Source organism: Sitophilus oryzae, unplaced genomic scaffold, assembly GCF_002938485.1.
Source record: "Sitophilus oryzae breed Bouriz unplaced genomic scaffold, Soryzae_2.0 scaffold_179_pilon_pilon, whole genome shotgun sequence".
NCBI classification, from domain to species: Eukaryota; Metazoa; Arthropoda; class Insecta; order Coleoptera; family Curculionidae; genus Sitophilus; species Sitophilus oryzae.
In genome coordinates, this window is record NW_022146501.1 from 6,198,670 (window position 1) to 6,213,007 (window position 14,338).

Genomic DNA, 14,338 nt, shown 5'->3' on the forward strand with positions numbered 1-14,338 from the left:
CAGAAACCTGAACGCGTAATTCGGTGTTCTTTAGCATCTGTTGTAGTTAATTTGTGACAATACCTTGTCTAAAGAAATACCACGCTATACAAATACCATCGAATCAACATCGACATTACTATTTCTGAACAAGATATCGAAACTGTGAAGGAAGAAAAAAATTAAATTTTATGTTTAATTATTATTTATTAAAAATTCAGTGCAATTAAAGTTTATATCCATTATATACTTATAAAGTATATCAAATGCAATCAAAGTTTAGGCCTCCAGTTGATGACGTCACTAATAAGCTTTCCGGCTTTGTTATTACGGTGGTTACGGTCGTACACGGTCAAGTTGGCCATGGTCCAATCTATCGACACACCAAGTTTCATTTAAATCGGAGGATTTTTTCTAAGCTGTAGGCTGTCCTCACCACTTTTCCTCTCGCGTGTCGTGTTACGGCCTTGAATTTTTACTACCAGCGCGCGTAAAGAAGTTTCACTTCAAAAATATGTTTGGAATGTTTTTTCTTTTAACAAATTGACCATTTCAATAAGAAATTTAATTTAACTTGTCCAGATTTTCATAGTTGCATTAAAATGTCATAAAATTAAGAAAAAAATAAATACTTACTGAATTTCCTGCAAAATGCCAGTTCCAAAATCCTTCTTCAAGCCCCAAAATAATGTCCAGTAATATTTCGGCGGAATTGGCCAAGTGTCTGGCATTCGAAAACTGGAATTAATTAGGAATTTGAAAGCAATTTATAATTGAATACAGGCCTTTATTAGATACTAGTAATTTTTTTTACTAGTACAGGGTGAGTCAACGATAAAGTCCATTATCTCATTTGTTTCGAGGTTAACAAAAAAATATTAAATATAAAAGTTGTAGAGATGGTTAAGATACACATTTTAAAATTATTATACAGTATACAGGGTGCTTCAAAAAAGTGTGGCGAATATAACATATGTTTTTTTAAAGGCAACACCCTATTTTTTATTTCATTTCTAGATTCTGCATAAAATTTCATAACTTTTTTATATATAATGTTATAATTATTTTTAGTTTTCTAATTAAATTATATTAGGGAAATTACAATGACAACTAGCGGCATCGCAGTGGATTCATCTGGTCGTGAAACTGTCGAAATCTCTAGGAATTACGGTGACATTTAACGTTTTCATTTGTTTTCATTCAACTTATACAACAGCGCGCAGTTGTGAGTCTTCTGCGGTAGTTGAAAGTTTTTTGTAGTTTTTGAACAACTTTCTAATAATTATTAGTGTTTATTGCAAAGAAATATATTTAAAGTAGTTTTTAACCGAGGGGGAAACCGCTGACCTAAATTTTGTACACCAACTTCCCTTTTATGCAAAAACTTCCTCATACATCTCTGACACTTCCTTTACATCCTTTTTACTTCCTTCTACCCCTTTTAATATTTCCTTTACATCATACTTCCTCATACTTCCCCATATTTTCCCATACATCCTCAATATATCCCCGTACATCCTTAATACTTCCCCGTACTTCCTTAATACTTCCCCGTACATCCTTAATACTTCCCCGTTAAACCAAAGTGTGTAATTCAAAATATATCTCTATTAATCCACTTTAGAATCGGCTACCAAAAACAGCCAGCAGTGTTACAAAAAAAGCCCTAAATGATAGCGAAAATTTAATTGTGTACAGGCGTTCAAATAATATAACAAATAATATACAGGGTGGTCTGAATTGTATTCCGGAAACTTTGACAGCATATTCTGCAGATAAAAATAAGTAAAAAAGTTCGTATAAATGTATGCCCTAAAATGCTTAGTTAGTTTTTAATAATAATAAAACGAATACATTTAATAATAATAAAACGAATACATTCAAAAAAATATATTCTTTAATAATTACCTCGATAATTACAAAATATTATTTACATAAATACAAAAATAAACTCGAATAAAAATATGTAATGAAATCAGTTTTTTTTAACGTATTATAAATATTTTGTGTTTTGACTTTGTCGTGTCTACTAATTTTAAATAAATCGTTTTTAAGAGTCGTTGTTAAGAAAATTTGTGGGACCATAAAAAAAATATTTTTCATTGACAACTAAAGGCGCATTCTCACAACTCGTGTACTTGGCAAGTATTTTTTATTGGAATACAGGGCCTGGCGTGAGTGCGGTGTAGCTCCTATAATAAATAACTTAAAAATTCTGTATAGATGCCCGACGCACCGACCGTGTATACCCTGTATACCAATTACATATATTTGTCAAGTACACGATTCGTGAGAACGCGCCATAATGCTGGAAGTACACACTCGCCGAGGCGACCCGAAAAATTAACGATATCTACATTGTTATTGGCCAAGACCGTCTTTTTTTGTCGCGCCTCGGGTCACCTCGGCGAGTGTGGACTTCCAGCATTAGATTTTTGGCCATTTAAATGCATCCAAATCGTGGTTTGCATATTGTAAAAACTGTAATTTGTAATTTGTATTTACTAGATTATCATTAGGTCAAGATGATTTTTAAATGGAACACCCTGTATATTATTGCATTTTTGGGTTCCTTTTTAATCACTTTATATGCAGTCTAGTAAAGTGATCAAAAAGGAAGCCAAAATATGATAAAATACAGGGTGTTGCATTAAAAAAAACATCCCAATCCCGATTAATCTTTAAAATTTGATCCACCCACATCAGCTCGAAGTTTATTACAGAAGTCGTTTCGACATCATTTTCGTCAACTGATTCGTCGAAAATAAAGTTTCAAAAGTCGCGTATCGCCATCTGAAGAGAAACCTCATATTTTTAAGGCTGATTCATGGTACACCGGGCCGTACCCGAGCCGGGCACGTTCCGTAAAGTAGACACCGAGCCACGTCCGGGCCTTCAATATATGCTACACCGAGTGGACAACGGGGATCATGTCCGTGCCGATTATATTCTAGAAAACAGTGTTGCCGCAGTGGTACATTTGTACCAAATTTGATACTTTTAATTCTATTTGGTACAGTAGTACTACATTTTCAAATCCAGGATGATTTGGTACAATAATTATTTCCCACGCGCACCGAAATTGAATAGATATTTAATAATTATTGTCGTTGATATTGCATTAAACGCGCTTACCGATACCATTCGGAGAAAATCCGCATTAATTAACGACGTATTATAAACGTTGTAATGTCTATAGCGTTGCCTATATTAAATAACCCGAAGAAAAAACTTGAAAATTTACTGTTTCTAACATGCTTCTATATTTGCGTTTTTTTTAAATAAAATTTAAGTTTTCCAAGTATTGTGTGTAGTATTAGAATTACTTAGAATTCTTCAACCTATACATACTTATAATTGGGTTTTCTGAATTTCTATTTCATGTTTTTCGTCTCGATTTGTGTCTTTCTCCAGGAAGTTTTTTTATGTAGAAATTTATGAAGAAATTCACAGCGACCAAACCGGTTAAAGTCATATGCAGATGTATTTTGTTGTGCTTTAAAAAATTGTACCAAAGTGGTACATTTTTAGTTTATAATGTGGTACGCGCTAAAAGTTGGGTGCGGCAACACTGCTAGAAAACAGCCGCTATAGGCCCGTAGATGAACGAAGTATTTAGCCCGGGCGACTCATTTATGTTTGCCGCAACGGGGCCGGACCGTAGCGGATCCGAGGAAAAATGTACACCGACATTTCTCGGACGGGGCACGGACGCGTTCCGGCGAAGCTCGGCCCGTGCTCGGCTTAGCATGAATGCATAAGTATAAATAACATTTGACAATGTTTGGCCGTGCCTTCACGGTCGCACGGCCCCGGCCCGTCACGGTGTACCATGAATCAGCCTTTATTCCATATTAATTAGATTCCTGCTCTAAATATTTCCATCTTTGTAAAACCATCTTTGTATGTAAAAGTATTATCCATACAATATACTGACAAACAATAAGCTGACGCTTTGTGAGATTCCTAAAATACTCACTTTTAAAACAACACTCGAAGACAAACGCGAGAGAATTGCTATCTGGTATAGTCGAAACCACAAGGTTGCCAATTGTAAAATATATTCGAAATCCGTAGACAAAAAAATGTATTATTTAAATACCAACTTAAAGCAGTTTTAAGCTCAAGTAGCTCAAGTAGTATCTATATTATCTATTCTATATAAGGAAATCCTTCTGTTTTTCTTTTTAATTTCTAATAATTCTCTTGAACTTTACCGGACTTCCTTCATACTTCCTCAATACTTCCCCGATATTTCCTCGTACTTTCTCAAAGTTCCTAAACTTCCTCTATACTTCCCCAACTTCTTCCATACTCCCCGTACTTCGTCGCACACTTCCCCCTTTTTGTACACCAACTTCCCCAGCGGTTTCCCCCTCGTTTTTAACTATCTATGATGGTTCGCCATTGCATAGTTTGTAAAAAGGTGGACTATTCTAACCCGGAATTGATATTTCGACGGTAAGTGTCATTAGGTTTTTTTACCTTTAGCCATGCTTTCAGTAGCGTATTTAGATACTTTTAGTTATAAGTAGATTATTACAAAAATACGTATATTTTCTGATTTGCTGGCGCTTTCGATTGTGAAATTAGAGTTACCCTCAGTTAGGCCTCAGGCAAAACTAGTTATAATGGAAAATTAGTCTGAGGCAATCCCAATCAATTTTTGATAAAAAAAAACATCACGCCACTAATAGAGCCAAATGACAGAAAGATAGACGAAACTCAACCGTGTTGTCATATTTATGTACCGATCTCTTTTTAACTCTCATAAAAGTGTCAAACCATGTATGATTCTAAAAAATTGAGTTTTATGAATGGAGTGTTCTGTCTACCCATTTAGATGTCTTTGGAACGGAGTCTATGAGCTAAAACACTGGATTACTTACTTTTTCCTAGGAGGAATTACCGTACATTTTTCCCACTTCTGATGAGTGAAAGGGCTTGCTTCAAGAATTTCCTGATGCATGATTAGTTCGTCGTGGATAGCCACTATCTAAAAGTACATTCATTCATACAAGGCGTGCCAAACAGTTTGCACCAAATACAGAATTCATTTATTGATAAGAGCTTATATTTATTGTAATCGCAAAACATTTTCCGATGCACGTCATCAATCATATCGACATTGACACTAAAGTCTATAAACCTGACTAAATGACATTTTGGCAAAAATGTTTAAATTTGTTGTATAATTTAAAATACCGAGCAGCTCTTCATTTTAATATACCGTGCTGGCAACTGTTACTTTTGGGTCGGCATTTACATGTGTGGAAGTAAATCGCATAGGGATCTTATTAAGTCGGAGTGAGAGAAATGCGACGGTGTGCTGTTGCGGCGTTGCCGGTACGCCTTTCCCTATGAAGTAAAGTAAAATTACGATCGCAAACCGCTTATTTTTAAAAGACTTTTTTTACAAGACATAACTAGATAAAATCATTAGACATGTTTCTGAGCATCTGAAATGGAATTATAAGGATATCGTTAGGGTGTCATTTTTTTATAACGAGAGAACGTCAGTAATCGCGATAATTTAAAAACTCAACTTTTTAACACATAACAAGCCATAACTCAAGAACCACTTTAGATATTGAATCAGGTTGTTTTTTCCATTCAAAAATTGTAAACAATCCATCCATTTACTTTTAGAGCATAGGAATTTTCAGCAATCGTGTAATTTTTTTATTGATAAAGATTTTCACATACTGTCTACAAAGAAAATACAGCAGAAATATTAACAAAGTTCTTGAAAAAACTACAATCTATTATTTCTAATAGATTTCGAGATATCGATTTCTGAATTCAGAGTTCTAATAGCGCGACCACTATCGAACACCCACTCAATTCCACTTATTTTTACCAAAAATGCAAGTGTTTTTAGCTTGCACTTAAAAAAATTCAAGCTACAGGGAAAAATACAACGACTGGCTAATAAATAAACAAATTAAGTATCACGAGACGTAATTAAATCGTGAAGCTGAACGCATGACGTACACCTTTCCCTAGAACTTTAAGTACTGACAGAGGTATTGATTGGGTCGACCGGTCAACTGCGACAAATCTGCTGTATCCCCTTCCACGTCTCTTAGCGATGTGCACAGTTTATCGGTTTATTTCATACGTTTGGCAACGTGTTTACTGTCCTCTCTTTGTTCAGTACATTATAAACGCATTGTACTCTTCTTACATACTGAAATCTCGACCCAAGACTAACCTTTGCCAGCCCTTAGTATAGAGCAAATGATTGTAACAGATATTTTATTTAGATTAAAGCTATAAAAATTAGTTTAAACAGAATTTTATTATCGCTATGTTGGTCACATTGCGCCCTGTTCAGCAATGTTGTCCTTTTAACTATTTTGAACGAGAACATGACAATAAAGATCCTTTATTACCCTTGACTGCAGTCAGAAAAGTATACAGACCGGACCACCGTAATAGTAACATAGGCAGAACCGGACGAATTAGCGTATACCCGTCCGCCGGATAAAAAGCAGGCGAAAAAATGCGATAAAATAAAAATAGGTAGATATATGTGATAAGAATGTTTCAGAATTTGTATTTATTCGTGTTTTAATAGCCAAAACGAATACATAGATTTTCACGACAGTTCTCGTGTAAAATTTATTTTTTAAGTAAAATAATGGATGTTTACGAAGTTCGTGAGAAAATTCAAATTGTAAAATGGTATTTCCAAAACAGGTCTTTACCGTTTTAGTCAACCCGTTTAATTAGTGGATATGAAACTATTTTGTGGCCCGCTAGATCACCAGATCTTTCTCCCAATGATTTCTTTTTGAGGGGTTATGTAAAATCCAAAGTGTATGGTCATAATAGGGCTAATAATCTGGATTAGCTTCAAGTAAAAATACGAGAGGCTTTCCAAACTATTAGCCCTAATATGTTAGCCAATGTCAGACGGGGATTTTACGACCGCCTGGCTTCTGTCTAGCACAAGAAGGTGGTCTTTTTGAACACTTGTTATAACTTTTTTTTATTTAGAGTAATATTTTAGTTTTTTTTAAAATTTTATTGATGTATTTTTTAATTTTGGAAATGAGTTTTGGGTTTAGAGAATTTATTTATTTTTAGTTTTGGCTTGTAAACACACTCAAATAATAAATATTTAAGTATTTTTATTTTAAATGTTACCTTAAGTGAAGGTAACTTAAGGAACACTTAAAATAAAAATAATAAATACTCGGCACTCCTCGCGTCGCGCGTCGTATTCCTAGTCTGACACGACCGACCCGTCCAAGCACAACTGCAACTGCGTACTGCCTGACTAGCCGACAGTGAAATCTCGAGTACGAACGCAAATCGGGTAAAGGTAAATTCGTCCGGCAACTTGCTATGTTACTAGTAGCCTGGTCTTCTCTGTATAGAAGGATGTGATTAATAAGTGATAATCATTTAAGTGATTATCGCTTGGTGGCCATATTGTAATTGTCATTTTTTGAAATATTAATTCATAAGTCATTTCTGTCAGTTCCACAAAATATCCCGTCAATAATAATTATTATAATAAAAATGTTTGATAAGAAGGATATACAGGGTCCGGCAAAATCCGTATAAAACAAATAAATCAATTAATCACTAAAATATTAGTTATTAAATCTATACTAATATATAAAATCCTTAAGTGACTGATTAATCACGATCCTGCTCAAACCACTAAACGTAAGAAGCTCAATTTTGGCATACAGGTTGATTCTAGGGTGTCGAGGTTCGATAAGAAGGGATTTCTCGAAATTCCAGTTCCAAGGGGGCGAAACCACCCCTCAAATAATACAATATTTTTTTATTTAAAAACGGTTAAGTTTCCGAAAAACGCTTAACACGTATATTTTATTTTGTTTTTTTACATATTTTAAGATTTTTTAAAAATGTATACAGGGTGTTTCGAAAAATCTGGTCATTGATTAACCACGATCCTGCTTAAAGCGCTCGACGTAAAAAGCTCATTTTTGGAAAACGGGCTGAATTTAGGGTGTAGAGGTTCGATAAAAGGAATTTTCCGAAACTCGAATTCTAAGGGGGTGAAACCACCCCTGAAATATTAGAATATTTTTATTTAAAAACCGGTGAGTTTTTCGGAAAAACTCTTAAACTCGTATATTTTATTTTGTTGTTTTACATATTTTAAGATTTTTTAGAAATTTATACAGAGTGTTTCATAAAATATGACCACTGAGTAATCACGATTCTGCCTAAACTGCTTGACGTTTAAAGCTGATTTTTGACAAACGGATTGACTGTGGGGTGTAGAGGTTCGATAAGGAGGGGTTTCTTAAATCTCAAATTCCAAGAGGGTGAAAACGCCCCTCAAATATTACAATATTTGTTATTTAAAAAACGGTTAGTCTTTCGGGAAAACGCTTGGACAAGCATAATTTATTTTGTTTTTTTACATATTTTGAAATTTTTTAAAAAATCAAAAAGTTGGAAAATTGATTAACCACGATTCTGCTTAAACTGCTTGACGTAAAAAGCTTATTTTTGGCAAACGGATTTTTCGAAAGTCAAATTCCAACGAGATGAAACTACCCCTCAAATATTACCAAGTAATATAATAATATCGCCATATTGTTTTTCTCATGCTGACATAAATGTGAGAAAATTTTATCCAGTTTGTATGTTAATGGAAATTCTTGCTTTGCTTTATCATCACCATTACAAATGATTAATTCGACGCGAATTCGACGCCGGTACACGATAGTAAAAAATAAAACATAAAACTAAACTAATATAATAAATATGTTGTTTGTCAATTTTAAATTAAGATTCATCTCATAAATCTATTACAATCTGGCAGCGCTGTCGCCATTGCTTGTCACTCAAAGTTGATCACGTGCATCGGAAATTGTTTTGCGATTACCATATACATTTGCGTGCATAGAAATCGGCCCAAGGCAAAATTTTAAAGTTAACTATATATTTTTAGAATCTATTTGTCAGATTAAGAAAAAATACATGCTGTTTGAAAGACAATTTCATATTCTTTGAAAAGAGTTTAGAGATATTAATTTGTATTTTGGTTTCTTTGAATTAAAATTATTAAATTTATGCATGAAACAAATTATCGTTTTTTATTACTAAGAGGTATGTTATTATTTATTTATTTATTTATTTATGGACAATTAACTAAACTAAATTTTCAATAATGGGTATGACCCCCTCTTGCTCTAACAACATCTCTCATACGATTTGGCATAGATTCGATCAAATTTGATATTGTTTCTTGCGGGATGTAAGTCACTCTTCCTCTACTGCAACAATGAGCTCTGGGATAGAAGTTGGGGCTCTTCGTCTAGTACGAATTCTTCGTTTTAGCTCATCTCATAAATGTTCTATCGGGTTTAAGTTGGACTGCATGCTGGCCATTCCATAACCCGAAATCCGACTTCTGAAATGTAATCGTGTACGATTCTTGATGTGTGTGCCCTCGCATTATCATGCATAAATGTGAATTCGTTTCCAATGTAGTCGACGTAAGGCACCACATGAACTGCTAAAAACTCCTCAATATACCTAGCATCAGTTAAACCTCCTCTCCCGTGCCGGCGGTCGCCCCAACGGATGAAAACTGGGTCGGTTCGCGCAGTTATAGAAATTGCATCCCAGATCATGCAGAAACCACCTCCATAAGCAATCCGCTCCTCAATGCAGCATTCTGCGAATCGCTCACCTGGCCTCCGGTACACTTTTCTTCTTTGGTCGCTACCATAGAGGCATATCCTGGTCTCATCTGAGAATAAAACAGATTCCCATTGTTCTAGTGTCCAATTCAGATGTTCCAGTGCAAAACGTAGGCGTGCTTGACGATGAGCTGGGGTAAGTTTTGGACCAATTGCGGGTGTTTTGGGGGTCATGCTACTTTCCTTCAATCTTCGTCTTACTGTTCTCTGACTAATAGTCACTCCTCGTGTTTTACGGAGCTGTTGTTGCACCTGAATAGCATTAAGACGCCGATTTCTTAACATTGTTGACACAATAAAGCGGTCATCACGATCCGTTGTATAGCTCTTTCTACCAGTTCCAGGTCGACTACGAAAGGATCGAGTCTCCTCATATCGTTTGCACACTCTTCGAACCGCTCCGCGTGTCATATGTAGTTGCCGAGCTACAGATCTCTATTTAAGTCCATTTTCGATTAAAGCGATTACTTGGGCGGCTTTTTCCGGTGATGTATGCATTAATCAAACAATAAAACACAAATAATCAAAGAATAAAAGAACAATGTGAAAATTTCAATTACAAAGGTAGTAATTGCAATATTTGATAAGTTTGTTATTCTTATTGTCACCACAACACAAATACCTTTTATTTGTTTACCCGTTGGTACGCATATAAACGATAAATACTCTGAATAAATTTATGCTCATATTAAAGCATGTTAAATTGTCTTTGAAACAGCTCATATTTTTTACTTGCTATGATAAATAGATTCTAAAAGACACAGTTGAAACAAAAAATTCACAGTGGGCCGATTTCTATGCACGTAAGTTTACATATAATAATACTTACAATGCATCTAGAAATGCTAAAAGATTTCATTTTTTCTTTTTCAGTGGATTTTGTTTGAAAAGTGAAATACACCGGTATTTTGTAATTGCTCACGTGACTAGCGTCGAGATTCAAATGAACTTCAGTGGTGTATGCAGCGCCTAAAAAATATGTAATTTAAAATATTTCAGCAATCTTCTAGGAATATATCGCCACCACTACTCAAAAATACAATCATCCCAGCGACGTGCAGTGCTAATCAAAGCAGGGTAAAAAGCATATATGTATAAACAAGATTTTTGTTGTTTACCTGGTAGAAGTTCTTTCTTAAACCCTGGATTCTCGTTAGGATCGTACATGGTAAAATTCTCGGAGGGATACAAAACGTCATAGTAAACTAGTATCAAAGGATCGTCGTGTTTGGTTCTTACATTTTTAATTTTACAAGAAAATTTCAGCTGGTAATTGTGTTTCTCGAACCTTTCAGGATTCATCTGAAAAGTTAATAACCAAATTAGAATACTGTGCTTTCCACAAGTCTTTTATTAAAATTATTTTTGGATATACAAGGTGTCAAAAAATTTGGAAGTATAAGAAGAAAGTTCAAAGAGTTATACATAAAATCGAACGAAAAATAAATTTGTGCAATAGATTGGGTGGTAACCCTTTCAAACATGTAGAGCATCAGAAACTAGTTTGTAGAAGTTGATTATAACTACGATTAATATTATGCATATTATTAGATCGCACTTATTATTAGATCGAGACTGTGCAATTAGTTTTTTGATTTTCGAAAAAGTAATGACATGAAAAAATAAAATTGATTTTCAAAAAATCCTTGAAATTATTAAAACATTTTTGATGGCATCTTGGTGAACATCCCAAAGCGCAACTTTGAACTTTTTTTTGAATGTTTGCACTGTACAGGGTGAGTCAAATTCGACGCTTTTAAATGGAAACACCCTTTTCTATAGGAGATAGACAAAAACTAATATCGGAGTCTGGAGCTCAATTTTTATCAAAAACATGATGGTGAAAACCGCATATCGATATCTGTTACCGTTTCGGAGTTACGGAGTTTTTCAAAAATATGCATTTTTAACAAATCGCTTTAACTTTTTTGCTATGGAAAATTTTGTATTTTTATGAAAACATTTCCAAAGCACCTTTTTACGTAGAATTTAATGGTTTAAGTATATTTTTTTTAAAATTAATAATTTAAGAATTATCAACAGAAAATTTGTTTTTTTATATGGGACACCCTGTATATTTTTAATTTATTGAAAAGAATTTAAAATTACCTTTCCAAAAATATAACACACTTGATATTTTGCTCGATTCCTCTTCGAGATATAGAGTATATAAAAATTCGCCCGCTTTAAATAAGTAGGCTTTGAACGGCACCGGTTGTAATGATGTAAAAAAATTCTAGCTGTGAGCATCAATTAAAACGAAAATAATACTTGCTATGAGAGATGCAGAATATTATAACAATTTAAAATATATTTAACCAACAACAACACATTTAAACTATATCTAAGAACAATAAAACTAAATAGCAAACCAAGACATGAGATTTTGTTACAGGTGTTCGACATATCGACCGTCTTCTGTTATGGACAGACGGGGCAGTTTTTGAACATTTCTCGCGGAATTCATTAACTCAGTGGGGGTGAAAGATACCCTCTCATAACTGCTAAGTATTTCTAATTCTTGTCTAGATTATACGGAAGAATAAGGAAAGAATAAGTAAAATAATACAAGTATCTTTTATCATGTTGTGTAACTTTATCTTAAAAAAAAATTATCTATAATTATATTTGATTGATCTGTGATATAGATGTAATGAAAGGATGAGCCTGTATGAATATTTTTTCTGTATTCCTAGGTTTTGTTCAATAAAGTACTTTGCATCAACCTTTATTCTTCCGCAAATATATCCATAGGATTAGATCCATGGGCACTAAGTCAGGCGGCCTCGACGGCCAACGGATGGGATCTTGGTTAGCTATCCAATTATTCTTGAAATTGGCTGCAAAAATTTGCTGGTAACTTCAGCATTCAGAGGCGGTGCGTCGTCTTGCTGGAAAAATATGTTTTCGAGTTCCATTAAGGGCATATCTTCAATAAGGAGTCCAAAGCGTACTAGTTAAAACTGGCGAACTTTTAAAAATTCTGTATTTCGAAGGGGATTATAACAAAATATCAAGTGTGCTATATTTATGGAAAGGTAATTTTAAATTCTTTTCGGTTAATTAAAAATATAGAGGGTGTGCCAAATAAAAAATCAATTTTTCTGTTAATAACTCTTAAATTATTAATTTAAAAAAAATACTTAAACCATTAAATTCTACGTAAAAAGGTGCTTGGGAAATGTTTTCATAGAAATACAAAATTTTCAATAGCAAAAAAGTTACAGCGATTTGTTAAAAATGCATATTTTTGAAAAACACCCCGTAACTCCGAAACGGTAACAGATATTGATGTGCGGGTTTCACCATCATGTTTTTGATGAAAATTGAGCTCCAGACACCGATATTAGTTTTCGTCTGTCTCATATAGAAAAGGGTGTTTTAATTTAAAAGCGTCGAATTTGACCCACCCTGTACTTACCTGTAAGTAATAGTTCCTTTTGTTACGATTGTATGCCATATCATATTTAAATCCATTTAAAGGTATAACTTCTACGTCAATCTGAATTCCATGACGGTTACCCGCTAGGTGGGTTCTGAAAACAAATTTAATTATTATGATGTTTTGCGAATTCGTACAGGGTGGATCAACGATAAGGTTCATTATTTCATATGTTATTACCATAGACTTAAAATAAAATAGAGACTGAGCATCTCATTCATAAATAGCTGGAACATGTGGTCAGACAATGTCTTGTTATTGTTTTAGGTTATAACGAGTGCGACACGAGCGATAGATAGGTTGTCTCTGTCGTAACGGTCGTTCCCTAACGACTCTGACGAGAAACGCAACACTGTCTTTCGTTTCTCAAGTACACCTGAACTCTCCGTATCATAGCCGCGTAATTTTTTTATTTTAATGAAGCTATAATTAAATTAAAAATATATCGTATTTAAACTTTTTATATTTTATTAAGATTTAGAGAGGTTTTTTGTAATAAAAGTTTAGAAAAAACGATTTAAGAGTCCAAAAGGATAAAAATAATAAAACACATGTTATAGAAGAAATTTTATAATCGAAATTACGGAATTTTTTTGAAATTATTAAAAATATTAATTTTAGTCAAACATTTACAACCCCTAATATTAATCAAAACAGGATCTATTCTACAGATATAATAGAATCGGCGACAGGGAGAGAAAAAAATGTTATGATTGTTGTACTTTTTTTTTTTCTGGTTAAGTAAAGTCTTATTATATAAATTAGAGAAAACATAAATCTGTTCCATTAAAGCAAGGAAGGTGATAGGAAGTGGATAAAATGAAAACTACATTTATTTAACTCGGTACTGTCTTTATTATACCGGGTGCGTCCCAAAGTGGCTCATCTCCATAATTTTTTATTTTTTCAAATAAAAAAACAATATTTAGTATGTTAGTATATGACATAAATTAGGATTGATTGACGTATTCAATTGTTTTTGGTCACTTCCTGTTTCACCCGAAATGAATATAACTTTTAATTTTTAAATGGCACCCTCGGTATATTTCTACTTTATTCGATAGAAAATGACACTCTGAATAGAATGACATATCATATGTCAACTTTTGACATTTTCGCATATGGTTTAATTGTAATTGTAACACGCGGTTCATAACGACAATTTGACTCGAAATACCAAGTGTGTGGTATCAACATATTCATAAAAAATGCTTTTTCC

At 33.7% G+C, this 14,338-nt stretch overlaps 1 protein-coding gene across 1 annotated transcript in view; it reads right to left on the minus strand.

The window, feature by feature from the left end:
* The window catches only part of LOC115882721 (RNA helicase Mov10l1-like), a 57,184-nt gene that overhangs the window by 30,203 nt on the left and 12,643 nt on the right, over nucleotides 1-14,338 (minus strand). Inside the window, exons 3-7 of the mRNA XM_030900945.1 lie at nucleotides 13,099-13,213; nucleotides 10,796-10,979; nucleotides 10,507-10,646; nucleotides 4,869-4,975; nucleotides 616-717 (exon numbers count right to left, since the gene is read on the minus strand). Coding sequence (XP_030756805.1) covers nucleotides 616-717; nucleotides 4,869-4,975; nucleotides 10,507-10,646; nucleotides 10,796-10,979; nucleotides 13,099-13,213 — 648 coding nt within the window. The remainder of the gene's footprint in view (nucleotides 1-615; nucleotides 718-4,868; nucleotides 4,976-10,506; nucleotides 10,647-10,795; nucleotides 10,980-13,098; nucleotides 13,214-14,338) is intronic.